General features: G+C 37.5%; 1 protein-coding gene across 4 annotated transcripts in view; it reads left to right on the forward strand.

Moving 5' to 3' along the window:
• The window catches only part of LOC115216990 (membrane-associated protein Hem), a 99,841-nt gene that overhangs the window by 39,512 nt on the left and 35,329 nt on the right, over positions 1 to 25,000 (forward strand). For 2 of the 4 annotated variants that reach the window (XM_029786485.2, XM_029786487.2), the window contains exons 7-27: positions 346 to 483; positions 1,409 to 1,457; positions 2,972 to 3,125; positions 3,320 to 3,385; positions 4,052 to 4,148; positions 5,558 to 5,682; positions 7,788 to 7,828; positions 8,895 to 8,986; positions 10,065 to 10,146; positions 10,697 to 10,755; positions 11,545 to 11,690; positions 12,669 to 12,801; positions 14,041 to 14,160; positions 14,325 to 14,464; positions 15,237 to 15,368; positions 17,794 to 17,909; positions 18,229 to 18,334; positions 18,537 to 18,673; positions 19,850 to 19,947; positions 21,447 to 21,540; positions 24,640 to 24,657. In XM_029786485.2, the coding sequence (XP_029642345.1) occupies positions 346 to 483; positions 1,409 to 1,457; positions 2,972 to 3,125; positions 3,320 to 3,385; positions 4,052 to 4,148; positions 5,558 to 5,682; positions 7,788 to 7,828; positions 8,895 to 8,986; positions 10,065 to 10,146; positions 10,697 to 10,755; positions 11,545 to 11,690; positions 12,669 to 12,801; positions 14,041 to 14,160; positions 14,325 to 14,464; positions 15,237 to 15,368; positions 17,794 to 17,909; positions 18,229 to 18,334; positions 18,537 to 18,673; positions 19,850 to 19,947; positions 21,447 to 21,540; positions 24,640 to 24,657 (2,143 nt within the window). The remainder of the gene's footprint in view (positions 1 to 345; positions 484 to 1,408; positions 1,458 to 2,971; positions 3,126 to 3,319; positions 3,386 to 4,051; positions 4,149 to 5,557; positions 5,683 to 7,787; positions 7,829 to 8,894; positions 8,987 to 10,064; positions 10,147 to 10,696; positions 10,756 to 11,544; positions 11,691 to 12,668; positions 12,802 to 14,040; positions 14,161 to 14,324; positions 14,465 to 15,236; positions 15,369 to 17,793; positions 17,910 to 18,228; positions 18,335 to 18,536; positions 18,674 to 19,849; positions 19,948 to 21,446; positions 21,541 to 24,639; positions 24,658 to 25,000) is intronic. The other 2 variants (XM_029786486.2, XM_029786488.2) reach the window with 1 other exon arrangement.

Consider the following 25,000-nt stretch of genomic DNA (forward strand, 5'->3'; position numbering starts at 1 on the left):
TAAATGATTTCAGAATATCACTATTTTGGTTTCACTTCATTATTACAACTGATATCTGTGTATTTTGGCCTGCTTCATCTCTGACCATCATTATACGTTTTATTCTTGGATACATTGATGCTCCCAGAGGCTTCTTTTCTATATTTCTTCTTTGGATCACTAATTATCAGTAGGTACCAATAAATAATCTGAAACACGAGAACTCTGTCTCATCTCAAACAGACTCCATCTTATCTATGATACTATCTTATTTAAAGCAAGCATTTATTTGGTCTAACTCGTGTCTTATTTCAAAGTGGTCTCTGGTTTAAATCCTAACATTGTGCGTTTTTGTTTGATTTCCAGTTTTTGTTGCCAGCTTTGCTGTCATTACATGTGATCTATCCTCGGAGAAATTTACCTGCAGATCAGATGAGATCCTCGCAAATCCTCAGTCTCCTCTCGGAACCTTCAAAGTTAATGAATGTGCCAAACACTGATATAGTGAGTTACACTTTTTATATTTCACAATCGCCACTACCACAAATAACAATGACAATGATAATGATAATAATAATAATAATAATAATAATAATCCTTTCTACTATAGGCACAAGACCTGAAATTTGTGGGGAGGGGGATAGTCAGTTACATTGACCCCATCCCCCCCAGTGCTCAACTGGTACTCATTTTATCAACCCCAAAAGGATGAAAGGCAAAGTTGACCAAGGTGGAATTTGAACTCAGAATGTAGCAGCAGACGAAATATCGCTAAGCATTTTGCCCGACATGCTAACAATTCTACCAATTTGCTGCCTTAATAATAATAATAATAATAATAATAATAATAATAATAATAATAATAACAATAATAATAATAATAACAAGACTAAGAACAACAACAGCTGTAGCAGTAGCAGCAGCAACAACAACAACAATATTAATTTTTCCACATGGGCAGCAGTTTTGGGGGAGGGGATGAGTCGATGACATCGACCCCAGTGTTCAGCTGGTACTTAATTTATCGACCCTGAAAGGATGAAAGGCAAAGTCAACCTCAGCGGAATTCGAACTCAGAACGCAGTGGCAGACGAAATAGCGCTAAGCATTTTGCCTGACATGCTAACGATTCTGCTGGCTTGCCACCTTAAAATAGTAGTAGTAGTAGTGGTAGTAGCAGTAGTAGTAGTAATAATAACGATAATAATTTGCTGTTGTCAAATTTGTCTTTTATAATTCTAGGGTGGAGGTCATAAAATAAAATACCAAATCAGGTGTTAGGGTTGATTTAAATGTCTGTTCCCCTATTCCCCATCAAATTTCAGCCTTTGTAACTTTGTAAAAACTTGTTGTTACTGATTTTGGTGATGATGATGATTGTTTATTGATTCCATTGATTATTTACCTCCTTCTTTTCTTTCTCCTTCAGATTCAATGTGAATATCTATCACAAGATGTCATGGAAAGATGGATCATCTGTAAGTAAATTATGTTTAATTACCTGTTAAGTAGCTAACTAGTTCTTGAGGACTAATTCACCTTCGATTAGGTCGCTAGTTGTATGTAATATTATGTTACTGGCCTGTTACCTGACCACCAAACATTGTCTCTATGGATCTCCCTAGGCAACAGTAAGCTATGTAAACCCTCCATTCACATATCAGGTCTTTTAACTTCAGTTTAGACCCCAGGATTAAACACATCAGTTAACTTTTTTTCTTTTTAATTTTGGAAGCCAAAATCAGTCCATGTTCAGCCATTTCAAATAATTATGTCTTAATATGCTGTTGGTCAAAGTTACCCTAACCTTATTATAACTTTATTACATTGACTCAGTTTGATTCCAATGAGTAGAAGAATTTTGTCAAAGACTTTTGTCTGTTTGACTCTCAGAAAACTAAAGACTCGCTGTTAGTGACAGTTGTTTGGCCACATCTACGATAGAATTCAATGGCATCTTTGTTTAGAAATTGACATTCATCACTGTTTTTCCAGACGTGATGGCAACATAGAGACATCAATGGAACTTGCTTAGGCAACATAATAAACGTGATGTTATATCAAAAAGTGCCACAGGACTTTTATGTTGAAATGGAGGAGTGGATTCAGAGAAATCAAAATCAATCCCTTGAGGAATAGAATATTCTCAACAACTACAAAACTTTAATCAGACAACAGAAGACTTTTAGGGCAGCTGATCTTGCCAAATATCACTTGTTGCTGCGGTTGTTGTTTAGCACCAGGTCAGCTTTGATCCCACACACCTAGAATTAAAGCTGTTCCAACACTGATAATCCTATGTTTTGTTCAGGCATAGTGTACCTAGTATTACATTATCAAATGTGTCAGTTTTTTTCTTCTTCATATGGTCAAATGGGATTTGAGGCAATTTGGATCTTTTGCAGCTCAACTATCTTTGAATGGATCCCATCTTTGGCTCTTAAATTTCTGAGTCGAGTATTTTAATGAATACTTTATCTCAATTAATTAAATATTTAACTGAATATTTTATTATAATTAGTTGAGTGTTCCACTAATTAATTTAATATAATTAGTTCTCACAGCTTAGAGTCTGCCATTAATTCAGTCAGATATCTCGACTCTCTACAAACTATTGATCATGTAGCCTTAATTATTTGCTCAGTCTTCTAAAAATAACAACCAAACCTCTCTCAAATCACATCTTATTGTCTTAAAAATGAAGGACAAATTAAAGAATGCAGTCAAAGATACATTATGTTTATCAAACAGGTTGGTCATGTCTGGAATATCTTTGCTCTTAAGTCTGCTCAGTCATGGCTGTTCTGGGCCAAACACCAACCAAATTCCATATTGTTGCTAAATTTGAGAACCACTTTTAACTTTTAACTTTTTGTGGCTGTGTGTGTGTCCTATGTGTTGGTCACGGTTGTCAACTTCAAACTTATGAAGAAAATGATATCATCATAGAATAATAAATACAGCTAACGTTAATATTTCCCCTCTTTTGCAGTTGGCTTGATGCTTTGCTATCAGCGTCTATCAGAGCCCCAACCATGGGACTTATGGAAAACAGCTCTCCAGTCTGGCTACATTGTACAACTATGCAGAGACGAGGTACTGCACATCCATAGTTATATTGCTGCTTTCTTTGACAGCCTTAAAGGGTGAGTGCCAATCTTATAAACTCCTTCATACTTGCTACTGATCTCTCATTAATTAACTTGTACAGTGTGCAGAGTTCAATGCTGGTCTTGTCACTCCTTTATCAGATGTACGAGTGTGCCTGTGTCTATGCCACCGATTATACACTACGCACGGACTAATGGCTGTTCAATCTCTTTCTTTGGATCTCTTTCAGACAACATATACAACACAAAAGAGTGACGGAAGTCAAAGATTTCCAGCAACATGCACTTCAGACATCGTAAGTCTTGTCTCAATGGTTTTACTTCAGGATCTTTCTATATCTGTTATCCCACCTCATCCCTTAACTCCACCATCCCCTGTCCCCACCATCCCTCGCCTCCACCATCCCCTCACCTCCACCATCCCCCTGCCTCCACCATCCCCTCGCCTCCACCATCCACTCGCCCCCACCATCCTCTCGCATCCACCATCCTCTCGCCCCACCATCCCCTCGCCTCCACCATCCCCTCGCCTTCACCATCCCCTTGCATCCACCATCCACTTGCCCCACCATCCCCTCGCCTCCACCATCCCCTCGCCTCCACCATCCCCTCGCCTCCACCATCCACTCGCCCCCACCATCCTCTCGCATCCACCATCCCCTCGCCCCACCATCCCCTCGCCCCACCATCCCCTCGCCTCCACCATCCCCTCACCTTCACCATCCCCTTGCATCCACCATCCACTTGCCCCACCATCCCCTCGCCCCCACCATCCACTCGCCCCCCACCATCCCCTCATCCCTGTTTCACTTCTTTCTCTTTCTGACATTAAGTGCACCTTGACCAGTTCTGCTGTTTCAAATTGAAACCATTTACATGTGTGTGTGTGTGTGTGTGTGTATTTTTTTTGCACATTTGAAATATCTCTGGAAAACCACTCATAAAACATTGTTTTCCTTTAGACCTGGTCTTCATAGAGAACGAAGGAAATTTCTAAGAACAGCTTTAAAGGAATTAGCTTTGATTTATACGGATCAACCTGGATTATTGGGACCTAAAGTAAGTCTGAGATAATTCTATATTTCTAACTCTTTTGATATTTGGTTTCTTGTTGCTCCCCCGTCATACCATTCTGCTGTTGTTGCTGGTATTGCACAGAAAGCAAAATGAGAAAGGTTTCAGATGTTTGTGATAAAATCCCAGAACAGCTTGGCTATTTGCACCCAGACTGGTTTCTGGTTCAATTTGAGGAGGAAGAAGAACAGAGGTCAAGACCTCTTGAAAGAATTCTGAGATTGATGGAGAAAGAGAGAAGAAATGAGAGGGTTCCCTCAGAGCAGAGATTTGGTTCAGATTCTTGCAGCAAAATCTGCTCTGCTTTTGGTGCCTAAAAGGTCAGATGGACTGAGTCCCTCACACAACATTATGTATTGTAACAGTCCATCCAATCAGCTTCCATGACATTTTCATCTCCCCATCTTTACCTGTAAATCTTGGGTGGCTGTGGTACTTGACCAACGCACCCCACAGTTGGACCAAAACTGGAAACACATAATGATTATACTCAAGCTGAGAAACAAGCAAAAGATTTTGTGAATATTTAAGAATCTGAATCCATGGATCACTGTTCTTTCATTTTGTTTTTTTGATAAACCTGCAGGTTGTGGCATGGTTGATCAACAGCTTGAAAATGTGTGTGTGTGTGTGTGTGTGTTGTGTGTGTGTGTGTAGTGTGACTCTATCTATGATATATGTGCCTACATAAGGCAAAGAACTGACTGAAAGAGTCCAGCAAAAGCCAGCTTCCACAGAATAAGAGTTGGTTTGATTTTCATAAGATTCCTTCTTTTCTTTCCGTTTACTATTTTTGGGTTTTATACAAACATCTTGAAGCAGAAGTCGTCCAAATATCTTCTTGGTATTCTTCTTAACTCAATTATTCCCATTCTGATAGCATATTGAGGTGTAGCAGTAGAGCACCTAAATTCTTTGTGTTGAATTTTTTGTTTTATGCACAGCTGTCACCTCTCACTTGCAATGGATTCTTCTACATATTCTGGCATTCCACAAGACCTGACTGAAGTTAAATTAAGGCTTGGAAGCAGAATCAAGATATTGTCTGTCATGTGATACAAAGTAATTCAACAACCCAGTCTTCAGTGATGTAACATTACTAATACTCAAATAAACTTCCTTATGTAACTGTTTTTTAAAGATTAACAGAGAGAAATTGAAATAAATTGCTAAGAAACTTTCCCCTAAAATCTAAATACAGCTTCTTTAGTTTTCTGACATCATTTGGAATGTTGGGAAGAATGATGATTTGAAATGTCATCTCCTGACTAACTTCACAGCTCACCCTTAGTTATATGATGTTTTCTAATTAATTAGTACCAATTAAATTATATCTTAATTTCATTTTGGTTCAGCAATAATCACTTCTGTATATGTTTTGTCTGTTCGTCCAGGTTTTACTTGTGTTCCAGGCCTTATCAATGGCACGGGATGAAATATTCTGGTTACTTCGCCATTTTGATAATCCGCCTTCAAAACGCCATAACATAAAATTATCTCAGGAGGACTTCATAGATCGGTGAGTTCAAACCCTAACAACTCCTCCCTACTTTTGATGTCTTTTGTCCCCTACTTTTGATCTTTAAATGTAAACATTGGAATGAAATAAGAAATATCAACATGGTCTTCATAATAAAATTAGTGGCTTCTCAATATTCAAAACTGAATCAACAGGAAATCCTCTGTGTGGTTGCTCAACCTGCTAGAAATAGTAACCAAGTCCACTTTAAAGAATAACCTACTGCTATAACACAGGAAAGACACATTAAATAATGGAGTTTCTGTTACATTTTGAATACAAAAGATGATCATGCTAGACGACTTTCCTTATAGGCCTTCTGGAGACCAGGGCTGGCCTGGGGTTAAATAGCAACTAATGCATATATCTAATATATCTGTCTCCTTTCTCTTTGTGTGTTTGTTGGGGTTGGGGATTGAGCCAAGAAGGGAGTCTCTCCATGGTCATGGGATCTTTTATAACAACCTGCTCCCACCCTGGCCATCAAACAATTTACCTGTGATTACACTGTCTGAATAAAAGTCATTAAAATAAGTACCAGTTATATACTGAGCTTCTATTGTCTTCATGTCTGTCTGTGGTTAAAAAGTTGCTTCTCTGCCTTGCAGTTTTGGGTTCAGTCCCACTGCAGAGAACCTTGGGCAAGTGTCTTCTACTATAGCCCTGGGCCAACCAAGGTCTTGTCAGTGGACTTGATAGATGGAAACTCCAAGAAGACTCTTTTGTGTGTGTTGTGCCTTCTTGTCTTCGTATTGCACGATACTTGCACACAAGTATCCCAATCACACAGTGGTGTCACTTATTTCCAATATTCTGTGAATTCCAGTCTGGCCATGTGGAATGTATTACTTTGCTTGGAATCAGGTGAAGGTTGGCAACAGGAAGGGCATCTGGCTTTAAAAAAATCTGCTGCAATGAATTCTGTCTGAACCATGCAAGCATGGAAAAGTGGATATTAGAATGATGATGATGATGATGGTGTGTGTGTGAATGTTGACACTCTACAGCTTTGCTTGTCACAGTCTGAGCAAACTGGTGTTATGATGATGTTTGCATTCCTTATTGATGTCATGCCTGTCTGCTCTACTCTTTCAAATGGAAGAGTAAAATGCCTTTTCTGAAGAAGAGGCTAGCGTTGGTGACATGAAGGACCTGGGGCCATAAAATGTTGACTCAACCCTCTGTTGACATCGAAAGAAATGGACATCAGACAAACAAACTACACACACACATTCTGAAATCAAGTCTGCTGGTTTCAAACAATATTTACCAATATATTATTATTGTATACAGCAGAAACATTAGCATGCTGAGTGAAATGCTTAGCGGTATTTCGTCTGTCTTAATGTTCTGAGTTCAAATTCCGCTGAGGTTGACTTTGCCTTTAATCATTTTGTGGTTGATAAATTAAGTACCAGTTGCATACTGGGGTCGATCTAATCAACTGGCCTTCTCCCCCAAATTGTTGGGACTTGTGCCTAAAGTAGAAAAGAAAATATTATTATTTCATTTCTCAGAGCTCTTGATTTCACTTGTTCTGTCTAATTCTGTAAGAGCGGACAACAACCTATTGTGAAGGATGTCAAAGGGTTTCTCTTTCCATGATACTTAACACCCAAGCACCAGTCTCAAAATCCTAGCTGTCCCCCAACAAAGCAGTTTCCTGAGCATGTTCTTCCCTCGTGTCAATCCCAATTTCTCCAAATTTCTCTACAGCTTCTGAGATGGCAGACACTTCCTGCATTTCGTCTGTCTTTATGTTTTGAGTTCAAATTCTGCCAAAGTAGACTTTGCCTTTCATTGTTTCTGGGTTGATGAAATAAGTATCAGTCAAGCACTGGAGTTGATGTAATTGACTACCCCTCCTCTCAAAATTTCAGGCCTTGTACCCATGGTTGAAATAACTGGTGGTATTTATTTCATGTCTTTATGCTTTGTGTTCAAATCCTATCAAAGTTAGTTCACATTCCTTCTGTGTCAATAAAATCAGATCCTGGGCCCAAAATAATTGACTAGCCCCTCCCCCTCCTATTCAATGCTCCTGGGCATCAAATAGCAACGATTATTCTTTGCATTAATTGGTTCTCTGTATTTGACTTTTTCAGACAAATTCCTGAATTATTATTTTACATGGAAGAATTAAAAGGTAAATTCATTCCTACATTTTACTTTGTTCAATTTTCTCTCTCTTATCAACATTTCCAATAATAGTTTTCATATTTAAAAGTCTTTTGTGCATTTACTGATTGCTGCCAGGTGCCACCATGTAAGACAATAGCTCCACTGATACCACTCAGACTGTGTCACTAATTCTTATCGATCACACTCTACTGTAAATATTACCCCTTTACTCTGTAAACTCTTCCTTTACAAACCAACCCCTGCCTCCCCCTCCATATCAGTAAGTCACCATTTACTCCAGGTGACCCCATACTTTTCCTCCACTTTTCTTCCTCAGCAACAACAACAATGTCTTGTGTGTTTTATTGTAATCACTTTTATCAGAGCAGCAGACATTTTCAAAATGTTGTTTCATTATGGCAAAGATTCTGATTTTGTTCCATAGTTAAGTTTGTTTAAAGCATAACACTTGAATATACAAACATTGTGGTTTTGTTAAATAGGCAGACAAAATGTTTTGTGATATTTCTTTAGGTTTTATATTCTGAGTTCAAATCCGGTGGAGATCAGTTTCACCTTTCTTCTTCCCAGAGTCAGTAAAATAAGACACCAGTTAAGTATGGGGTTGGTATAATCTACTGTTCTCCTTCCCTCAACATTTTTCCTGTGTTAGAAGCATGGCAGAATCGGTGGGGAGTCAGATGAAATGCCTCTCAGTATTTCTCCAGCTCCTTATACTCTGAGTTCAAATCCTTTGAAGCTTCATTTTGCCTCTCATTCTTTCAGGGCTTAATAAAGTATCCGTCGAGTACTGAGATTAATATGCTATTAACCATCCCCTTCTTTTGCTTCCAAATCAGAAATTATTATTATTAATGTTTGGGGTCATCACCCCTAGTTTTCCTTTCAACTCCTTTGGGAAAATCCTTTCAACTCCTTTAGAAAATCACTCCTAATCAAAACTGGAATTGGATAAATCACCCTCAAACTCTGTGTTGACAGCATCATCATCATCATCATCATTAATGTTATTGTTGTTGTTCTCTGGTACGTTGGGTCCTTGAAATAATATAAATAATTACATTTTGCAGCCCTAGTAAGGAAATATAACCAAGTGATCCAGCGGTTTTATGTACAATATCTCTCTGGCTATGATGCAGTCTTACTTAACCAGCTGATACAGGTAAGCACGAAAACAGTCTTTGACATCATTCTCAAGTCTATGCACAGTGTTCCTGTGTTGATAGACAAAAAGTAATCTGTCACACACACACACACATGGAAAATAGGTATGAAAACATCCAATCTTTAACTGGCTCCACTGTTAAATGCCCAATTTTGTAGAGGAAAACCTCACAAATCACATGGGTGTGTATTAAATTTATAAAAATGAATAGAAAATGGTGTATGTATAATTGTCAATTCAAAAATTAAAATTTATTAACATAATATTATATATGCATAATATTATATATGCACAGTATTCATGTGTTGGCAGACAAAGAGTAATCTAACACACACACACACACACACACACACACACACACACTCATTTGAATCAAATTCAATAAAGATAAAACACTCATCTTGTGTGTGTCTGTGTGTGTGTGTGCATAATTTGCTAATTAGAAACAGTCTTCCCCATTATTCCAGAGTGTTACTTAATTAAAACATCTCATTTTGCAACATTTTACAAAACATTTCTTTTTTTATCTCTATTACAATATTTGAGAGATGGAGCTTTATGTTAAATCAATTCGTTCAACTCCATCGAGTTCTTCCATTATTCTCATTCTGTGTCTTCAGACATTAACTGTCCACCTCTTAGAATCCATTAAAGTTGTTTATTTTTTTCATCACCCTCACCACTTGGTGGTCCTTGGGCATCATTAACAGGATGGTAAGTCTAGACACAACCACACCTCGTTCTTTGGTGCCTTCAGCAGAATTTGATGTGCAGGGAGTGAACTGGTTTTCTCCCTACACATTTTCGTTTGGACATGTTCAGACTAGCTACCAATTGTTCTAACCTGTCTGATCGTGCGACCTACAAAGATGGGCACTGTCCCTTCTCTGACAACTCATTAAAAATATTAGTAACAGAATGATATATTTAATTAATTCAGTTGGTTTAATGAATCAAGCCACTCATTAGAATTCTAACCCCTCCTCCCATCTCCCTTCATCCTCTTGCTCCTCTCCACTCCTGACTCTCATTTACCATTCCATATTCTATGAACTTTAATTATTCTTCTTTGAAGAACTGGTCAACGTGTCCTGAAGACGAATCCGTGATTTTATCATCCATCTACAGCACTATATCTGCTATGTCTATCAAACAAGGTAAGGATTTGTTTGCACCACTTGTTTGTTTTTCTTTTTAATTAACTTTTGTAAAAGAAAGTTGGTACTTATAGTTACCATCTTTTGGAATCTCTTTGACTAAGAACATTTTTCTATCTTCAACCAGTATGTAGATTATTGACAAATTGGATTTGCCATGGTTTTACTGTAGAAATCTTTCTTATTGCAGTGTAACAATAAGGAATTCTTGAATTAATTTATAACACCAGCTGCGAATACATATGCATAATAATCTGTATATGTGAATGCAGGGTGGCAAGATGTAATTCACTTACCTCTTTACCCCTAGAATTGCTGGCCTTGTGTCAAAATTTGAAACCAATATGTATCGGGGTAGGTGTAATCATGCAAGCAGTTAACACACATAATTACTTCAAAGCCAATTTCATTAACATTCCATTAGTTTACCTCAAACAAGAAACTCATTAGGTTTTTAGACAATGTTTTATGTTCATCATCATCATCATCATCATCATCATGATGTTCTTCTGAGATTCTGATTCCTTGTTTATATTTTTTACTTTTTCAGTGGAAAACAATGACCTTTTTGATTTCCGGGGTGTTCGACTAGATTGGTTTAGGCTTCAGGTAATTCCCACAAACTCTCTCTCTCTCTCTCTCTCTCTCTCTCTCTCTCTCTCTCTCTCTCTCTCTCCTCTCTCTCTCTCTCTCTCTCTCTCTCCTCTCTCTCTCCTCTCTCTCTCTCTCTCTCTCTCTCTCTCTCTCTCTCTCTCTCTCTCTCTTGTAAAACAGATAAGGAATATATTCATTGTAGAGAGTGCAAACATCATCCAATACAGAACTTAATAGCTGGACAGACTGGAAAGATATGTTTATTTTATCAAAAGTTGGCAGATAATCTGCTCAGATTTTATCCTGGGGTGAGCTGTTCATTGTTGTGGTGTAGAATAAATTGTTACATGACTTTGGAAGAGTGTGTGTATGTGTGTTGGGGGGGGGAGTGTCTTCGAAAATTTAAAGACATGGAGATTGTAATAGAGTGTTCTTGTTAATGTGTAAGTATGAAAGGGCTGGGACAATCTTTAATTCTTCCCCTGTTTGCAATCAATGGATTTAAAGGATTTTATCAGAAGGCAATTGTCTTTGTACTGGACTGAATGACAGGACTAAATTCATAATGGTACAGAAGACCTTCCAAGGTCAGTATGCCATTGTATAAAGTGTAAACTTTATATCCTACCCCACAGTCATGAACAATGCAACCCAGAAAGATAGTGTGTGTGTGTGTGTGTGTGTGTAAATGAGGGACCTTAAAAAGTTACATCAAAAGTATTTAGGTAAGAAAGAAATTTTTGTTTTCATTTTGTTGTTGTTTTTTTTTCCAGCTGTCTAACCTTGTTCTCTGTCTCCTCCCAGGCATATACTAGTATGAGCAAATCAGCTATTAAACTGCAAGACCAGGGTGACATGGCAAAACATTTAAATATGGTTGTGTTTCATACTAAAATGGTGGATTATCTGGATGAAATGCTCATAGAAACGGCTGATTTGTCTATATATTGGTATGGTTGATTTCATTGGATCTCCTCCTACTTTACTTACATCATCTCTTGTAACAAATACTGTTTTTTCATCTTCTTTTGTTTGTATTTCAATTATTATTATTATTATTATTCATGGTGTGCCTGGATGTTTTACATTCAGAATCAGTGTCCTTGATACCAAGTCACAACCTTAGATATCAAGGACCTTTCTTACATTCCTTGCTGTTTCCAATAGAGAAGATTTCTGAATTAATGCAACTTAATAGTTCCACCAGTCTCAGTAGAGAAACTGCCAAGTCTGTCGGTGACAGTACCCAGGGTACCTATAACGTCTGGGATTATTAGAAACCCTCCACAGTCTTCAGATTTCCCTAGCCAAATCCTGCTATTTCCCTCTTCTTTCACTGCTACATTCATCTCCACAGATATTGCCACATCTGTGATGATGCACTCTTTTCTTCCCCTTGTCCACAACAATAATATCTGTTCATCATGCATGTAATTTGTGATCAGTCCCCTAATACCTTAAGTCCCCTGATACCTTATACTGGGTGTTCTCTGTTACGCTTTCTGGTTGATGTTCATACCATTTTCTTCATACTTTCACTTCTCCAGAATTCCTATGAACTGAGTCTTTTTTGTTTGAATCAATTCTAGGTTGAACAGAATTAGCATCACCAGCTTTGACGTTCTTCAAAACACTGGCTTTTCTTTCAGTCCTCACATGACAAACTTCGTTGTTTATTTGATTTGGTTTTAGAATTTTAAGAAAGCATGGAAAGTAGACATTTGTTAAACATTTTCCCTTCTGTATTTCATTGACAAATTTGTCACTAGAAAGACACCATGATGGGTTTTTTTTTCTATAAATGGTTGTTATGCTTCCTGTTTCTGGGTTGCATGTTTAAGATTCATTGTGATTTTTGGGGGTTTTAGTTTTGCATTAATTGAAACTAGTTGGATCAGCTCCATTAATGAGATTTCTTCTGCTTTCAGTTTTTACACTGCTTTGTTTGAGCATCAGTTCAAATTATGCATGGAGTTCCCAGCCCAACACAGATACAGCATTGTCTTCCCTATGATATGTGGACATTTTATGAATGCTACACATGATTTATGTCCAGAAGAGGTAAGAACGCCTTCAAACATTTCCACATCTCACACACTCACTTGCCGTTGCTGTACAAAATCATACTAGGAGTACAAATTCAAATGTGCTTAAAGAGATAGTCACAAGCTAATAGGAGAACCTGGCTTACTAGAAATAGTAGCAAATCTCCCTCAAATTGCTTCTTCACATCTTCAAAATGGAACAAATATATTGCGAATGTTAATTCTGTAAAGAGAATGGTTGGCATTTATAATTAGTCAACCTGACAAAGTAATGATAATTGAGATCGGCAAAAGTTGGAGAAATAGCATTGCATCAATAGTCCTCAGTCTGTTCAACCGAACAATGTTATAAACTTGCGTAATATCATCAAGTAAAACAGTTCCCATACTGAGTTGAAAGCCATTGTTGGACTGTGGCCCCTCATACACATTCAGCACACACAATAAAAGGTCAGTGGACATTACTTTTTGGAATAAACAGAAAGCAGAGCAGCCATAGTTAAATGTAAATGGAACAACAAAGTCATTGGATGTTTTGAGAACAAATGTGTATTGTAACCTTTAGAGGGAGACTGTCTTTAGTGATGCACTCTCTAATGTCTAGAGGGGAAACCATGTCTAGTGATGCACTCTCTAATGGCTAGAGGGAGACTATGTCTAGTGAGAAACAATGGATTGATCAGGAAGAGACCACATCTAGTGAGACATACACATCTAGATTTTTCTCTCTATAGCATAAAAGTTATAATAATGATATTGTGGACAGAAAGTTGACAGGAATCTTTTCTCTCTCCAATTATTAATTATTACATTATAGATTCAATTAGGATTTGTTAAATATTTATTTCTGTTTTAGCTAACAAAAACAATATAGTGTATGTATATGTGTGTGTGTGTGTGTGTGTGTGCATATATACAAGAATGTATTTATCTATTTTCTATAGATGTCTATGGAACAAATGTTTGATAATCTCTATATCTATGAAGACATCCAACTCACATTTTACAGAACCTTGACACTAAACTACTTACAATGATTATATTATTTTTCCTAACACCAACCACTTCTGTCACACCTACCCCTCTCTCTAATCACCCCATCTCTATCACCTACCAACCATTTCTTGCAAGCACAAATCTATGTACCGGACAGTGTATTTTGCTTTCTACATATTTGTACAATATACCGACATCCATATATGTGTGTGTGTGTGTGTATGTATAATTATATATGCATTTCGGTTTGTTTGTGCAGAGACATTCCATAGGCACCAGTAGTGTACAGTATGCTCATTGGTTCCTGAAGGATATCTCTGAGGAGGTCAACCAAGTAATTACACACATCTGTGAAGAGCAGTGTCAACTCAGTTACAAAGTAAGTAGCAGTTTTACCTCATCTCTCCACTTTAACTATCACTAAGAATGTGTGTGTGTGTGTGTTTATTATCAAACTGTATGCTAAAGAGTAGAATATATTCTGTGATGTCTTCTGCAGTCCCGTAGGGCCCTGAAAGTAATTTCTGTGTCTCTTTTCCACAGCTGCTGCCCAAGCATAGTGCAGTGTCTATCAGCCAATCTTACCAACGTAGGAAAGCCAAAGACAAGAAGAACAAAGCCATTCAGGAACCGGAGAAACCTGGTACAGAGAGTATACGTAAAAACAGAGAGAACTTCACTCGGTGAGTACTGTGTGGGTAGGGATGTGGCAGGGAAGAACTGGGTGGGACTGACCACAACTGGACTCATCAGTAACATGTTGGAAGATGGTTAGCATGATGACAGCCTGTTTCATGTGGGACGTGGTGACATCATCATCATCATTTAACATTCATATCCCATGCTGGCGTGGGTTGGATGGTTTGAAAGGATCCAACAGGTCCAAGGACCACATTGTATCCCAAGGCATCTTTCTACAGCTGTATGCCTTTCCTAATGCCAGACAAGGTGGCATAATGACTAGGAGATGGTCACCTACCTGTGCAGACATGATGAAGCGTCTCTATGACACCAGGTGGCTTGCTCTCTTTCTGTACTAAATTGTAATTTAATTGTAACTAAATCTGAATTGGCATCAGTTATCATTGGTCACAGTTTGTAATTTTGTTTTTACCTTCATTTGAAACCACTAACATTACTAATGTCCTTTGGAAATGCATGACTGTCACAGCTCCCATTTTTCATTTCTAACTCTTCAGGTCTATATAAAGAATCCTAATTATTTTGTATCAAAACAAATATCATCCTACACGTCTTCAATCTGTCCTTTTTAACCTTCAGATCAAATCTCTCTAGAGTTGATACCAGTTATATATTGGTGTAAATTCTTTACATTTTACACTTCTTTTATGTTTTTATGGATTCAAAAAAAAAATGCTATTTTCATGTTGAATCTCATCATCGTGTTTTATGTAGTGTTTGCTAAATATATTTTTATTTTTTATTTTTTACCAGAATGGATAAACTGCATATGGCGCTTACAGAACTTTGTTTTGCCCTCAATTATTGTAACATCATCCAAGTCCGTGATCATGGATTTGTACCAAGAGAATTCTTCCTGCAGCTACTGGAAGCCAGATTCAACAAGTAAGTATCTGTAATAAGGTTTACCTTAAACATTCCACTGCAATCTTTTTGAAAGCAATTCAGGCCAATACAATCACCTTCACCACCACCACCACCAACACCATCATCAATATCAAACATCACCATCACCACCACCGCTACCATTCATTGTATCAACAACTTAAGTGCTCTCTACAAGACTTGCTTTATTTGTATATCTACATTCTACATACAAATTCCTTGTTAATGTCTGTCGTGTTCCTGTTGTTACGCTAACCAAGAACCGAAGGGACTAAGGCAAAAAGTTTTTTTACAATTCTGAAATTTTTGTTTTTGAAGAATACAAATTCAAAAGATGGAAATGTCTTTAACAAGGAAGAAGTGTGAGATTGCTTTGAAAGGAGGCCAAATGATGTCTCTTCTCTCCTCAAAGTACAAAATGCAAAAAGTTACATAAATGGAAAGAACAACAACAACAACATACCAGACAATGCGAACAGCCACCTGTTAGACATCACTGTCACCACCACCACCACCCTCACAACAACAATTAACAACATCATCATCATCATCATCATCCTCATCGTTTAATGTCTGCTTTCCATGCTGGCATGGGTGGGACAGTTTCACAAGGTCTGGCCAGGCAGGAGCCTGCACCAGACTTCAAACAACAGCAGTAAAAAAAGAAAGCATGCAGAGCATTGGATTGCAACCATGAAAGCCCCACCATCTTCACCACCTTCTGAAATAGTTAGCAGCAACATCAACCACAATTACATTGACCCCAGTGTTCAACTGGTACTTACTTTATCAACTCTGAAAAGATGAAAGACAAAGTCAACATTGGTAGAGTTTGAACTCAGAACATAAAAGGTGAACGAAATACCACCAAGCATTTTGCCCAGCTTGCTAATGATTCTGCCAGTTGTTTACTCCCTTTGGTGTCTGAAATATTGGCAACCTCTCACAACCCTCTGCTAGGAGATGGAAAATCCAGGTTGGCATTGAAAAGGGGATTGGTTGCAAGCAGAAATGACACCATTCTTGAGGAAACTCTGAGAGTTGAAGAAAACCAACTGGCTGATCTGGTCTGGAGGAATGGAGGTCTGAAAGCCATCCATAATTCCCACAAATCCTAAGATGTATGCTGGACAATGAAACCATTCTGCATACATTCCTCTGCTGCTTCAGTATTGGTGGCTTGTGGAGTGATGCTGAGGACCTTCCGTCATGTGTCGGAGACCCTCAGCTGATATGTCCAGATCTAGACTTCATAAACCAGTCCATGGTTGGTGGACTTTTCCATTTCCCTTCTTCATCATAAGTCCTAGTGCCCCAATAATCACTGGTATTATTTTGGTCTTCATGTTCCACAACATGAGGTATCTTGCAGAGATTGGGACTGACTGGGGCTCTGGTTGACGGGTCACCTAAAAGGGCCAAGGAATATATCAACAAATGGTGAATGCAGCTGTGCATGACCCCCCAACCCCACTTCCCAACCCCACCTGATATTCCACAACCTATTAATTTAAATCTCCAGATAATCGTACTTGGTCAGCTTCTCTGTGACTTTCATGGAAATGTTTCTTTCAGAAGGTATTGCAATGTTAATATCCACCTCCCTCTTCTTGTCTTTGATACTAGAGAGATGAAAACTTGTCGGTTGTTATTCCTCTCGGTCATCAGGGATGGTCATATCCCAGAAGATGGTGACATCAGTGTTTCAATAACCGCTTCCCACTGATGCAGATGTAACACTGCCTCCTCCTTATATTTGTTTTGGGTCTTTGCTCTTTGCTAATTGCAGTCATATTCTGACAGAAAAATGGTTGATAGTTCCTTTGTTTCTTCCACATCTCCTTCTCTGTTCCCCCTCTTTATGTTGTGAGTTCAAACCCCTCCAGAATCAACTTGGCCTTTCATCTCTGTGGGGCAGATAAAGTAAAGGATCAGTCAAGTTGTCAGGGTTGATGTGATTGACCAACAACTTGTTCTCCCCATATTTAAGGCCTCTTGCCTATGTTAGAAACATTGTTATTATCAAGATTGGTGGAATGGCAACATTGTTTAAGGGGCAAACAAAATACTTTGTGATATTTGTTTTGGTTCTTTACATTCTGAGTTCTAACCTTGCTGGGGTCAAGTTTGCATTTAATCTCTTTGAGGTCAAAAGCAATAACATATTCAAGAACTGGAGTTAACCTCATCAACTGTTCCACCCCAGCCTGACTTTCCTGGTTTTGTGTTTGTGTAAGAAATTATTATAACTTTTTCAATGGGTGGGGAAAATGGAAATATTTAGTGCTGAGTTGAGATACCACTGAAATCCTTGCCAGATCACAAAATAAATACCTGTAATTTATTGAGATTAATGCAGTCAGCTTAAACACCCTTTCTGTTGAAATATATGTCTTTGTACTAATGTTGTTGTTTATTTTTGTAGGGCTTTGGTTGGAATGATGATGTATAACCCGGAAACTAATGAAATAGCTAAACCATCAGAACTACTGAGTGGTGTACGGGCGATGATGAATGTCTTACAGAGCATTGAGAATTATGGTAAGTTGGGGGAATGTCTTGGAGAGCATCGAGAACTTAGGATAAGGCTGGTGATGTTGGCCTCATATCTTACCTGACACAACTGGCCTTCTTTTTTAAAACATGATTTTTCTTTCATTTCTAAGCATGCTCTGTTGGTGCCACACTAATTCAATGGAATTATCATTCACCATCACGGTCTCTCATTCATGTTCATATCTTCTTTCTGTCACTTTGTATCCACAAACTTATTATTGTAATGAAATTTCTTAACTGTACTTGCTTTTTTAGTTAATTATTTTTTTTTATATCTAATTAATAATTTGCTAATTAATTCCAGTGTCTATTGATATTGCTCGGGTTTTCAACAATGTTCTACCTCAACAAACTCAGCCATCAGATGGCTTCAGTGGTGAGAAAACAATTACCTTCAATTATACAGTCTGGTAAGTAACTAACTCTGTCTGTCTGTCTCTCTTTCTTTTTCTCTCCGGTGTCACTACATTCTGTGTCTGTTTTGTTTGATTACATTCTCTGTCACTAAATCTATGTCACAACATTCTATGTTACACTATTTTGTGTTACATGCTACTCTGTGTCACAACATTCTGAGAATCCTATCGTTGTTACTACTCTGTCTTCTTTCAGGTATCTTGAAGTTCTCATGTGGAAAGTAACCTGTAATATTGGCCAAATTGTCTACTCTCCTAACCAGAAGGCTTTTGTGAGTCTGACCACCGAAGGACAAGTTCCTTTCATAGCTGAGGAATATGCCGATCTAACAGGTGAGCCCTTATTTAGCCTCTTACCTCTGCCCTGTCTCTTCTAATCCCACAACAACAAGTGGAGTTTGATACATTGCCTCAGCCTCACATATAGCAACTTAGTCACTTGTCCAGTGTACATGCCAGTGTCTGTATACAAAAGCATCGATGGACATGGATGTCATGTGTATACAAAACGCATATGAAATCATGAGGTCCCAGGTTCAAAATCCTTGTGTAGCAGCTTGGGCAAATGTTTGAAACTCTAGCTTCAGGTTAACTCAAGATTCATAAGTAAAATGGGGTCAACAAAGATGGACTTGCATAAGTCCATTAGATGGTCTCAAAGGGACAACCATCACATAAATACTTTGCCAAACCATCTGAAAATTACATTAACGATATTAATGTCCATGGTGTACACAACCACTTCAGTTGTTATATAATGAGGAGGCAGTTCATTTGATTGAACCACTACAGTTGTGTACATATATCGATGTATGTATCTTTTATCAGCTTCAGTTATATATATATATATATATATATATATATATATATACAGGGTGTCCCAGAAGTCGCGCACCACCCTGGTTTTTTAAAAGAATACACCCTTACTGATTTCAAAAACACATTATTGAAATTAATCATAACAAATGTGCAAATTGAGCTCCCTCTACAATAAAACATGTTGAAAAATATAATAAAATAAATTGCTTTAATAATTTTAATGAAAACCAGAATAGTGCACGACTTCTGGGACACCATGTATGTATATATATATATATATATATATATATATATATATATATATGATGGGCTTCTTTCAGTTTCCAAGGTTTTGATCAGCCCGAGGTTATAGTAGAAGACACTTGCCCAAGGTGCCACACAGTGGGGCTGAACCTGGAACCATGTGATTCGGTAGCTAGCTTCTTACCACACAGCCACTCCTGTGTACATACATATATGTATGTGTACGTATATATACCCCTGTATATGTATGTGTGATGCATACCTAACATGTCAGTTTGTATGTTTGACTTGATTTCAAATCTTTCTGCTGAGGGTTAACTTTACCATTCAATCTCCCAGGGCTGCTAAAATGATACCTGTCATATACTTAGGTCAATCAGCTACCACAATACTCTACTTTTTAGTATTTAAAATCCCTATTAAACTGTTTTCTGTTTCCTTTTTCAGAGTTAAAAGCTCTGGCAGAACTTATTGGTCCCTATGGAATGAAATACATGTCCGAAAGGTTGATGATTCATGTGGCCAACCAAGTAGATGAACTTAAGGTTTTAGTATTTTATTATTTTATATTGGTTTTTATTGTTTCTTTGTTTGCTCTTGCTTCGACAGCCTTGCTATTAGGTAGAAGAATTTTTTTACCAACATCATGTACATAGATGCATTTCACACATTTTGGACCTTTCCAATGGCATCTACTCACAGCCAAATATGCTCAGATGAGAATTTGTCGTCTTTGATATAGGAAATATATATGTAGAGGGAACGTGTGGAAGGGGTAGACCCAGGAAGATGTGGGACAAAGTGGTGGGAACAGATCTACAGACATTGAGACTCCTGGCGGTTTGCTGTGCCCTAAAAGACACATCAAGCTATGGAAAAGTATTGTTGTCCTTGCATACAGGCTCACCCCCTGCAGCCCTTTCCACCTGAGCATCCCTAATCTCATGGGCTCCTAAGTGCTGGTGTCATGTAAAGAGTACCTGTGCCAATGCTGCATAAAAGTGACCAGTACACTCTGTAAAGTGGTTGGCATTAGGAAGGGCATCCAGCCATAGAAACCATGCTAAAACAGACAGGAAACAGCCCTTCAGATGGTCAGCTCCTGTCAAACCATCCAGCCCATGCCAGCATGGAAAACGGACGTTAAATGATGATATATATACATACACGTGTGTTTATGTCACCTTCCAGGTGGGCAAGCCATGCATTCACCTTTTCAGCAAGATACTTGCTTCTCTCCTGCTATCATAGTCTATACCCCACTCAGATGAGGTGGGGGGTCTTATCTTACAGGGACTTGGCAACCTCACCAATGCTGGTGTCATGCAAAAAGCGCCCAATACACTCTTAAGTGGTTGGCATTAGAAAGCTGTAGAAGGAATGCGAAAGCAGACAAAGAACTTGGTGGGGTCTTCTGGCTTGACAGTTCTTGTCAAGCTGTCCAACCCATGCCAGCATTGAAAAACGGATGTTAAATGGTGATAATGATGATGATACACACATCATAAATGATAAATGTTTTGTAACATTTGTAGCCAACAAAAGTCCAATTTGCAACAGAATCTCTGCCATTAACTCCCTAGACTTATTTATCCTCAAAACTACAACGTAATGTATATGACCATTGACAAGTACAAAGGGGACAAAAAATCTGTTATGTTGCAGCTAAATCCATCCTTGCCAGTCACCACCATCAGATGTACAAAAGTAGGCTGGACATTGGGGAGATGTGTAGCCTGCTCTGACCGCACTCTGACTGAATGAGTTATTGAAAGCTAAGCGTCCTGGGTCTGTCAGCTCAACACCTCTGGGACATTGGTCTGCTGCTAGCAATGGGATTCACATTATAATGGTGATGATTGGGGGCTGCGATTAAGAATATTGGTCAAGTGTAAACACTGGTGAGATTTTTGTCCTCTCCCAGTAATTCTTTTGACATGGGATATTGAAATCCCTGTCACACTTTTGTAAAATGATGGAATTTGCAAAGTTTTCCAGTGTATTTAATATTAGGTTTTCATTTTCTTTCTCTTTCTCTATTTAGAAACTTGTTATTGCCAATAAGGAAACTTTACAGCTACTTCGAACTAGTTTTGACAAGCCAGATACAATGAGGGAGTTATGTCGTAAACTGCAGAGTAAGTAATACATATCTCTCTCTCTCTTTATATCTATTTCTCTAATTAGTTCTGATTATCTAACTACTAAGTAAGTTACGGTCTATATGTGTGTGCATATATATATATATATATATATATATATATATACACACACTCACACAAGTATAGCTATATACCTATCTTATTATCTTGCATGCGAGCTCTCTACCTATCTATCTATCTTCTGTCTATCTGTCTCTATTTCTATCTTTTATCCATCCATCTACCATTTTTCTTTTTCTTTTGTCTTCCCCCCCATACACTATCTTCCATTCCTGTACATTGCATAACAGCCAAATCTTCAACTCACATCCTGCCACTTTGAAGAAAAGGACACATTAGAAAATAAAGTTCTACATGGATGGTCATGGTTGGAGTATTTTTGATCAGAGCTGACATAGGTCTAAACAACATTTCAGAGGCCAATATTAGAAAGATCTGATTTTGAGTTCGCCCTTGTCTGCATTACATCACAAAAAGGATTCCAGTAAAACAATAGAGTTCTTATTGCTTCTAGCTGTGAATGATACCTGTTTACAGCTAGGTGGACTGAGTCTGTATCTTTGCCAGTATAGTCAATGTGACTGTTTACTAAACTTTGAGAGATGCTACTTTGGTTTCTTGGTAAAGAGGGTCCTACTCTTTTACAACTAATATTTTCAGTTCCACTGTAGGGAGGGTACTGCTCTAACACAGCTGATTTTCCCAGAAGCTGTGGGTAAATCTCCCTGACAACTTGGTGAACTGATACAATGAAACTCCTTGAAAATCTCCATATTTTATAGGGATTTTTTAAAACAGAATTTGAAATATTCTCTTTTTACTTCCCTTGTGAAGAGAAATTAAAGGAAATTTAATGGTAACTCTCTTCCCTCTCTCGTCTCTCTGATATTAGCCTGACTCAAGGCAGCAAGCTGGCAGAATCGTTGACAGACCAGGCAAAAGGCATGGCAGCATTTTGTCTAAGTTGTCTTTGCCTTTCATCATTTCGGGGTCATTAAAATATTAGTTGAGCATTGGAGTTGATGTAATCGATTTTCCAAACAATAACAACAACTGACCCTTGACCTTCCCCTGGTCAAAGCCTGGGGCTATATTCAGTCCTTCCTGACAAACTACACTATTTGTGGTGAAGGGGAAAATAACTGTGCTGCTTGGTGTGGCTCTTAAAAGCACAAATATAGTTTTGAGTGTTATTCTGATCCACCATGCCCCAGCATGGCCACCGACTGGCATAGCATGGGTTGCTAGCACCTTATTTTCCTTCTATTTACTATCACTATTTTTTTTTTTTTTTTTACCTTTTGAAATTTTACACTACTAAAACCTTAGTGCTCAGAGCAACAACTCCTGTGGCTGTGTCCATGCTACACCACTCTGGCAACTGTCAAATTATTGAAGCCAGTGAAAGAGTATGATTCCCATGCAATGCAGTAATGTTGGTAGCACGAAGCAATTCCTTAACCATAGAATTGTCCTTCTGAATTGTATGAATTCTCTTTCATCACGTGTCCTACCATGGATGTTTAAGAAATCATTTTAAATTATGTTTAAACTAAAATTCTGAGAAATATAAACCTGTTGCATATTTAGCAAAATAAGTTTGATGTGTTGGCAGCAATATTTGCATCATCCATGTTGGAAAGATGAGGGAAGGGGAATGTTCCTTGTTCAAAGAGGCCTGTATGTGCCTGTGTGTTTACTAATCACTAATGAAGTACATATATTAATTTGGATATGTGTGTGTATTGATATAATAATGTATTCTATAGTAATGTATCTACCTGTGTGTTTTAGAATTGGATAATGCTAACAGATGTTCAACTAATGTTTTTATGATTGATTAACTCTGCATTTGAAGATGAAATAGTTTGGTTAAATGTTTCATATTATATAGTTGCTATTTAGATTTAATATATTCCAAACTATTTATCTCTACTCTGTTCTTGTGTGTGCTAATATCCAAACAGTGAGAATGAGTGCTCGGCACTGCATTGGGGGATAAATATTCTTTATTTGTGGGTTAACAACGCAACCAATAGTTTTATGTGTAGAGATCTTCACAATCGTTTGAGTGTGCCACATGGAAGTGTTGGTACTCAAATAAATATGTGCCAGCATGGAAAACAGATGCTAGATATATATATATATATATATATATATATATATATATATATATATATATATATAATATATATATATAATATATATATATATACTCATACATATGCACACATTGAGCTGACTGTATTCAGATTGGTAGCATTAGTAACATATATCTGTTGACTAGAATAAGTGATGTGTCCTGTTAATGACCCTTTAAATGTCTGGAAATAAGACATCTGATGATGATGATGATTGGTGATTGTTGAAATAGAATATATTTGTAAAAATATTGTAAATATGAAGTTACCAGTGCCGAAAATGATCCTCTGACTGAAATGTTATGTGTAAACTGATTCTCCACTTTGGATGTTCTTTGCAGAAGAATCATTCGGAGAATTTAGTCTTCACTCGATCAACATGTCATTCCAAAGGAGCTGGGAGAGTTTAGTTGTGCTTCTCCTCAACAAGATATCATTACAGATCCATTAATAAAAGGAGTTATTTGTTCTCATTAACCTCTCCAAAGATTTTTTTTTCTCTCTAGTCAATTCTTACAATTAATTTTGGATTAACGAAATAGTAATCAAATTTTATTGATTACTTTGGTTTCGTGAGAATTTTAAATTGAGAGATGGAATTGCTTTCAGACATGTTTTAGATTTATTGAGAACAACTTGGGTATTAATAATATTCTTGGTTTTCTTCTTCCATAAATTTGGTATCTCTTCTAGATAATAAGGTAATATTTTTATTATTATTATTATTAATATATTTCATCAGAAATTTACCAATTTGTTCAGTTTGTTTCCTTTTATGTTCCTCTTGTTGAACCATTAACAACCCCTATCCCAGTGTTGTTTTGATTATATAAATATTTGTTTTAATATCTTCATGTCATATTGTATCAAAACCATTTCTAAAGTTTTTATCAATAAATCTATCTTTTTTTTCTCTCTCATTTCTGAACATCAGAGCCCAGAATGTCAGCACGTAAGACACATATAACTGTCTCTATCTCTCTGTAGATATTTTTTTTTGTCTTTGTGTGTATTTTTTAATTATTTTTTTTTCTTAAATTTGCCAGCACACCTGCCATTGTGGTTTCAAGCTCAGTTGTCGTATGCTTCTAATTCCTCTCTGCACACTATCTCTGTCTCTCTCCTCTCCTCTCCTCTCTATCACTATGAAATTAATGGCTGATCCAGTAAATATAACTGGACTTCTTCATCGTTATCCCCAACTCTTTCATCTTTCGCAGTCTTCATTATCATTCTTTTATTTCTCATATCTTATATTCTAATCATTTCTCCATTTTTTTTTTGCATGTAATTCT

The sequence above is a fragment of the Octopus sinensis genome, linkage group LG11 (genome assembly GCF_006345805.1).
Source record: "Octopus sinensis linkage group LG11, ASM634580v1, whole genome shotgun sequence".
Lineage (NCBI taxonomy): Eukaryota > Metazoa > Mollusca > Cephalopoda > Octopoda > Octopodidae > Octopus > Octopus sinensis.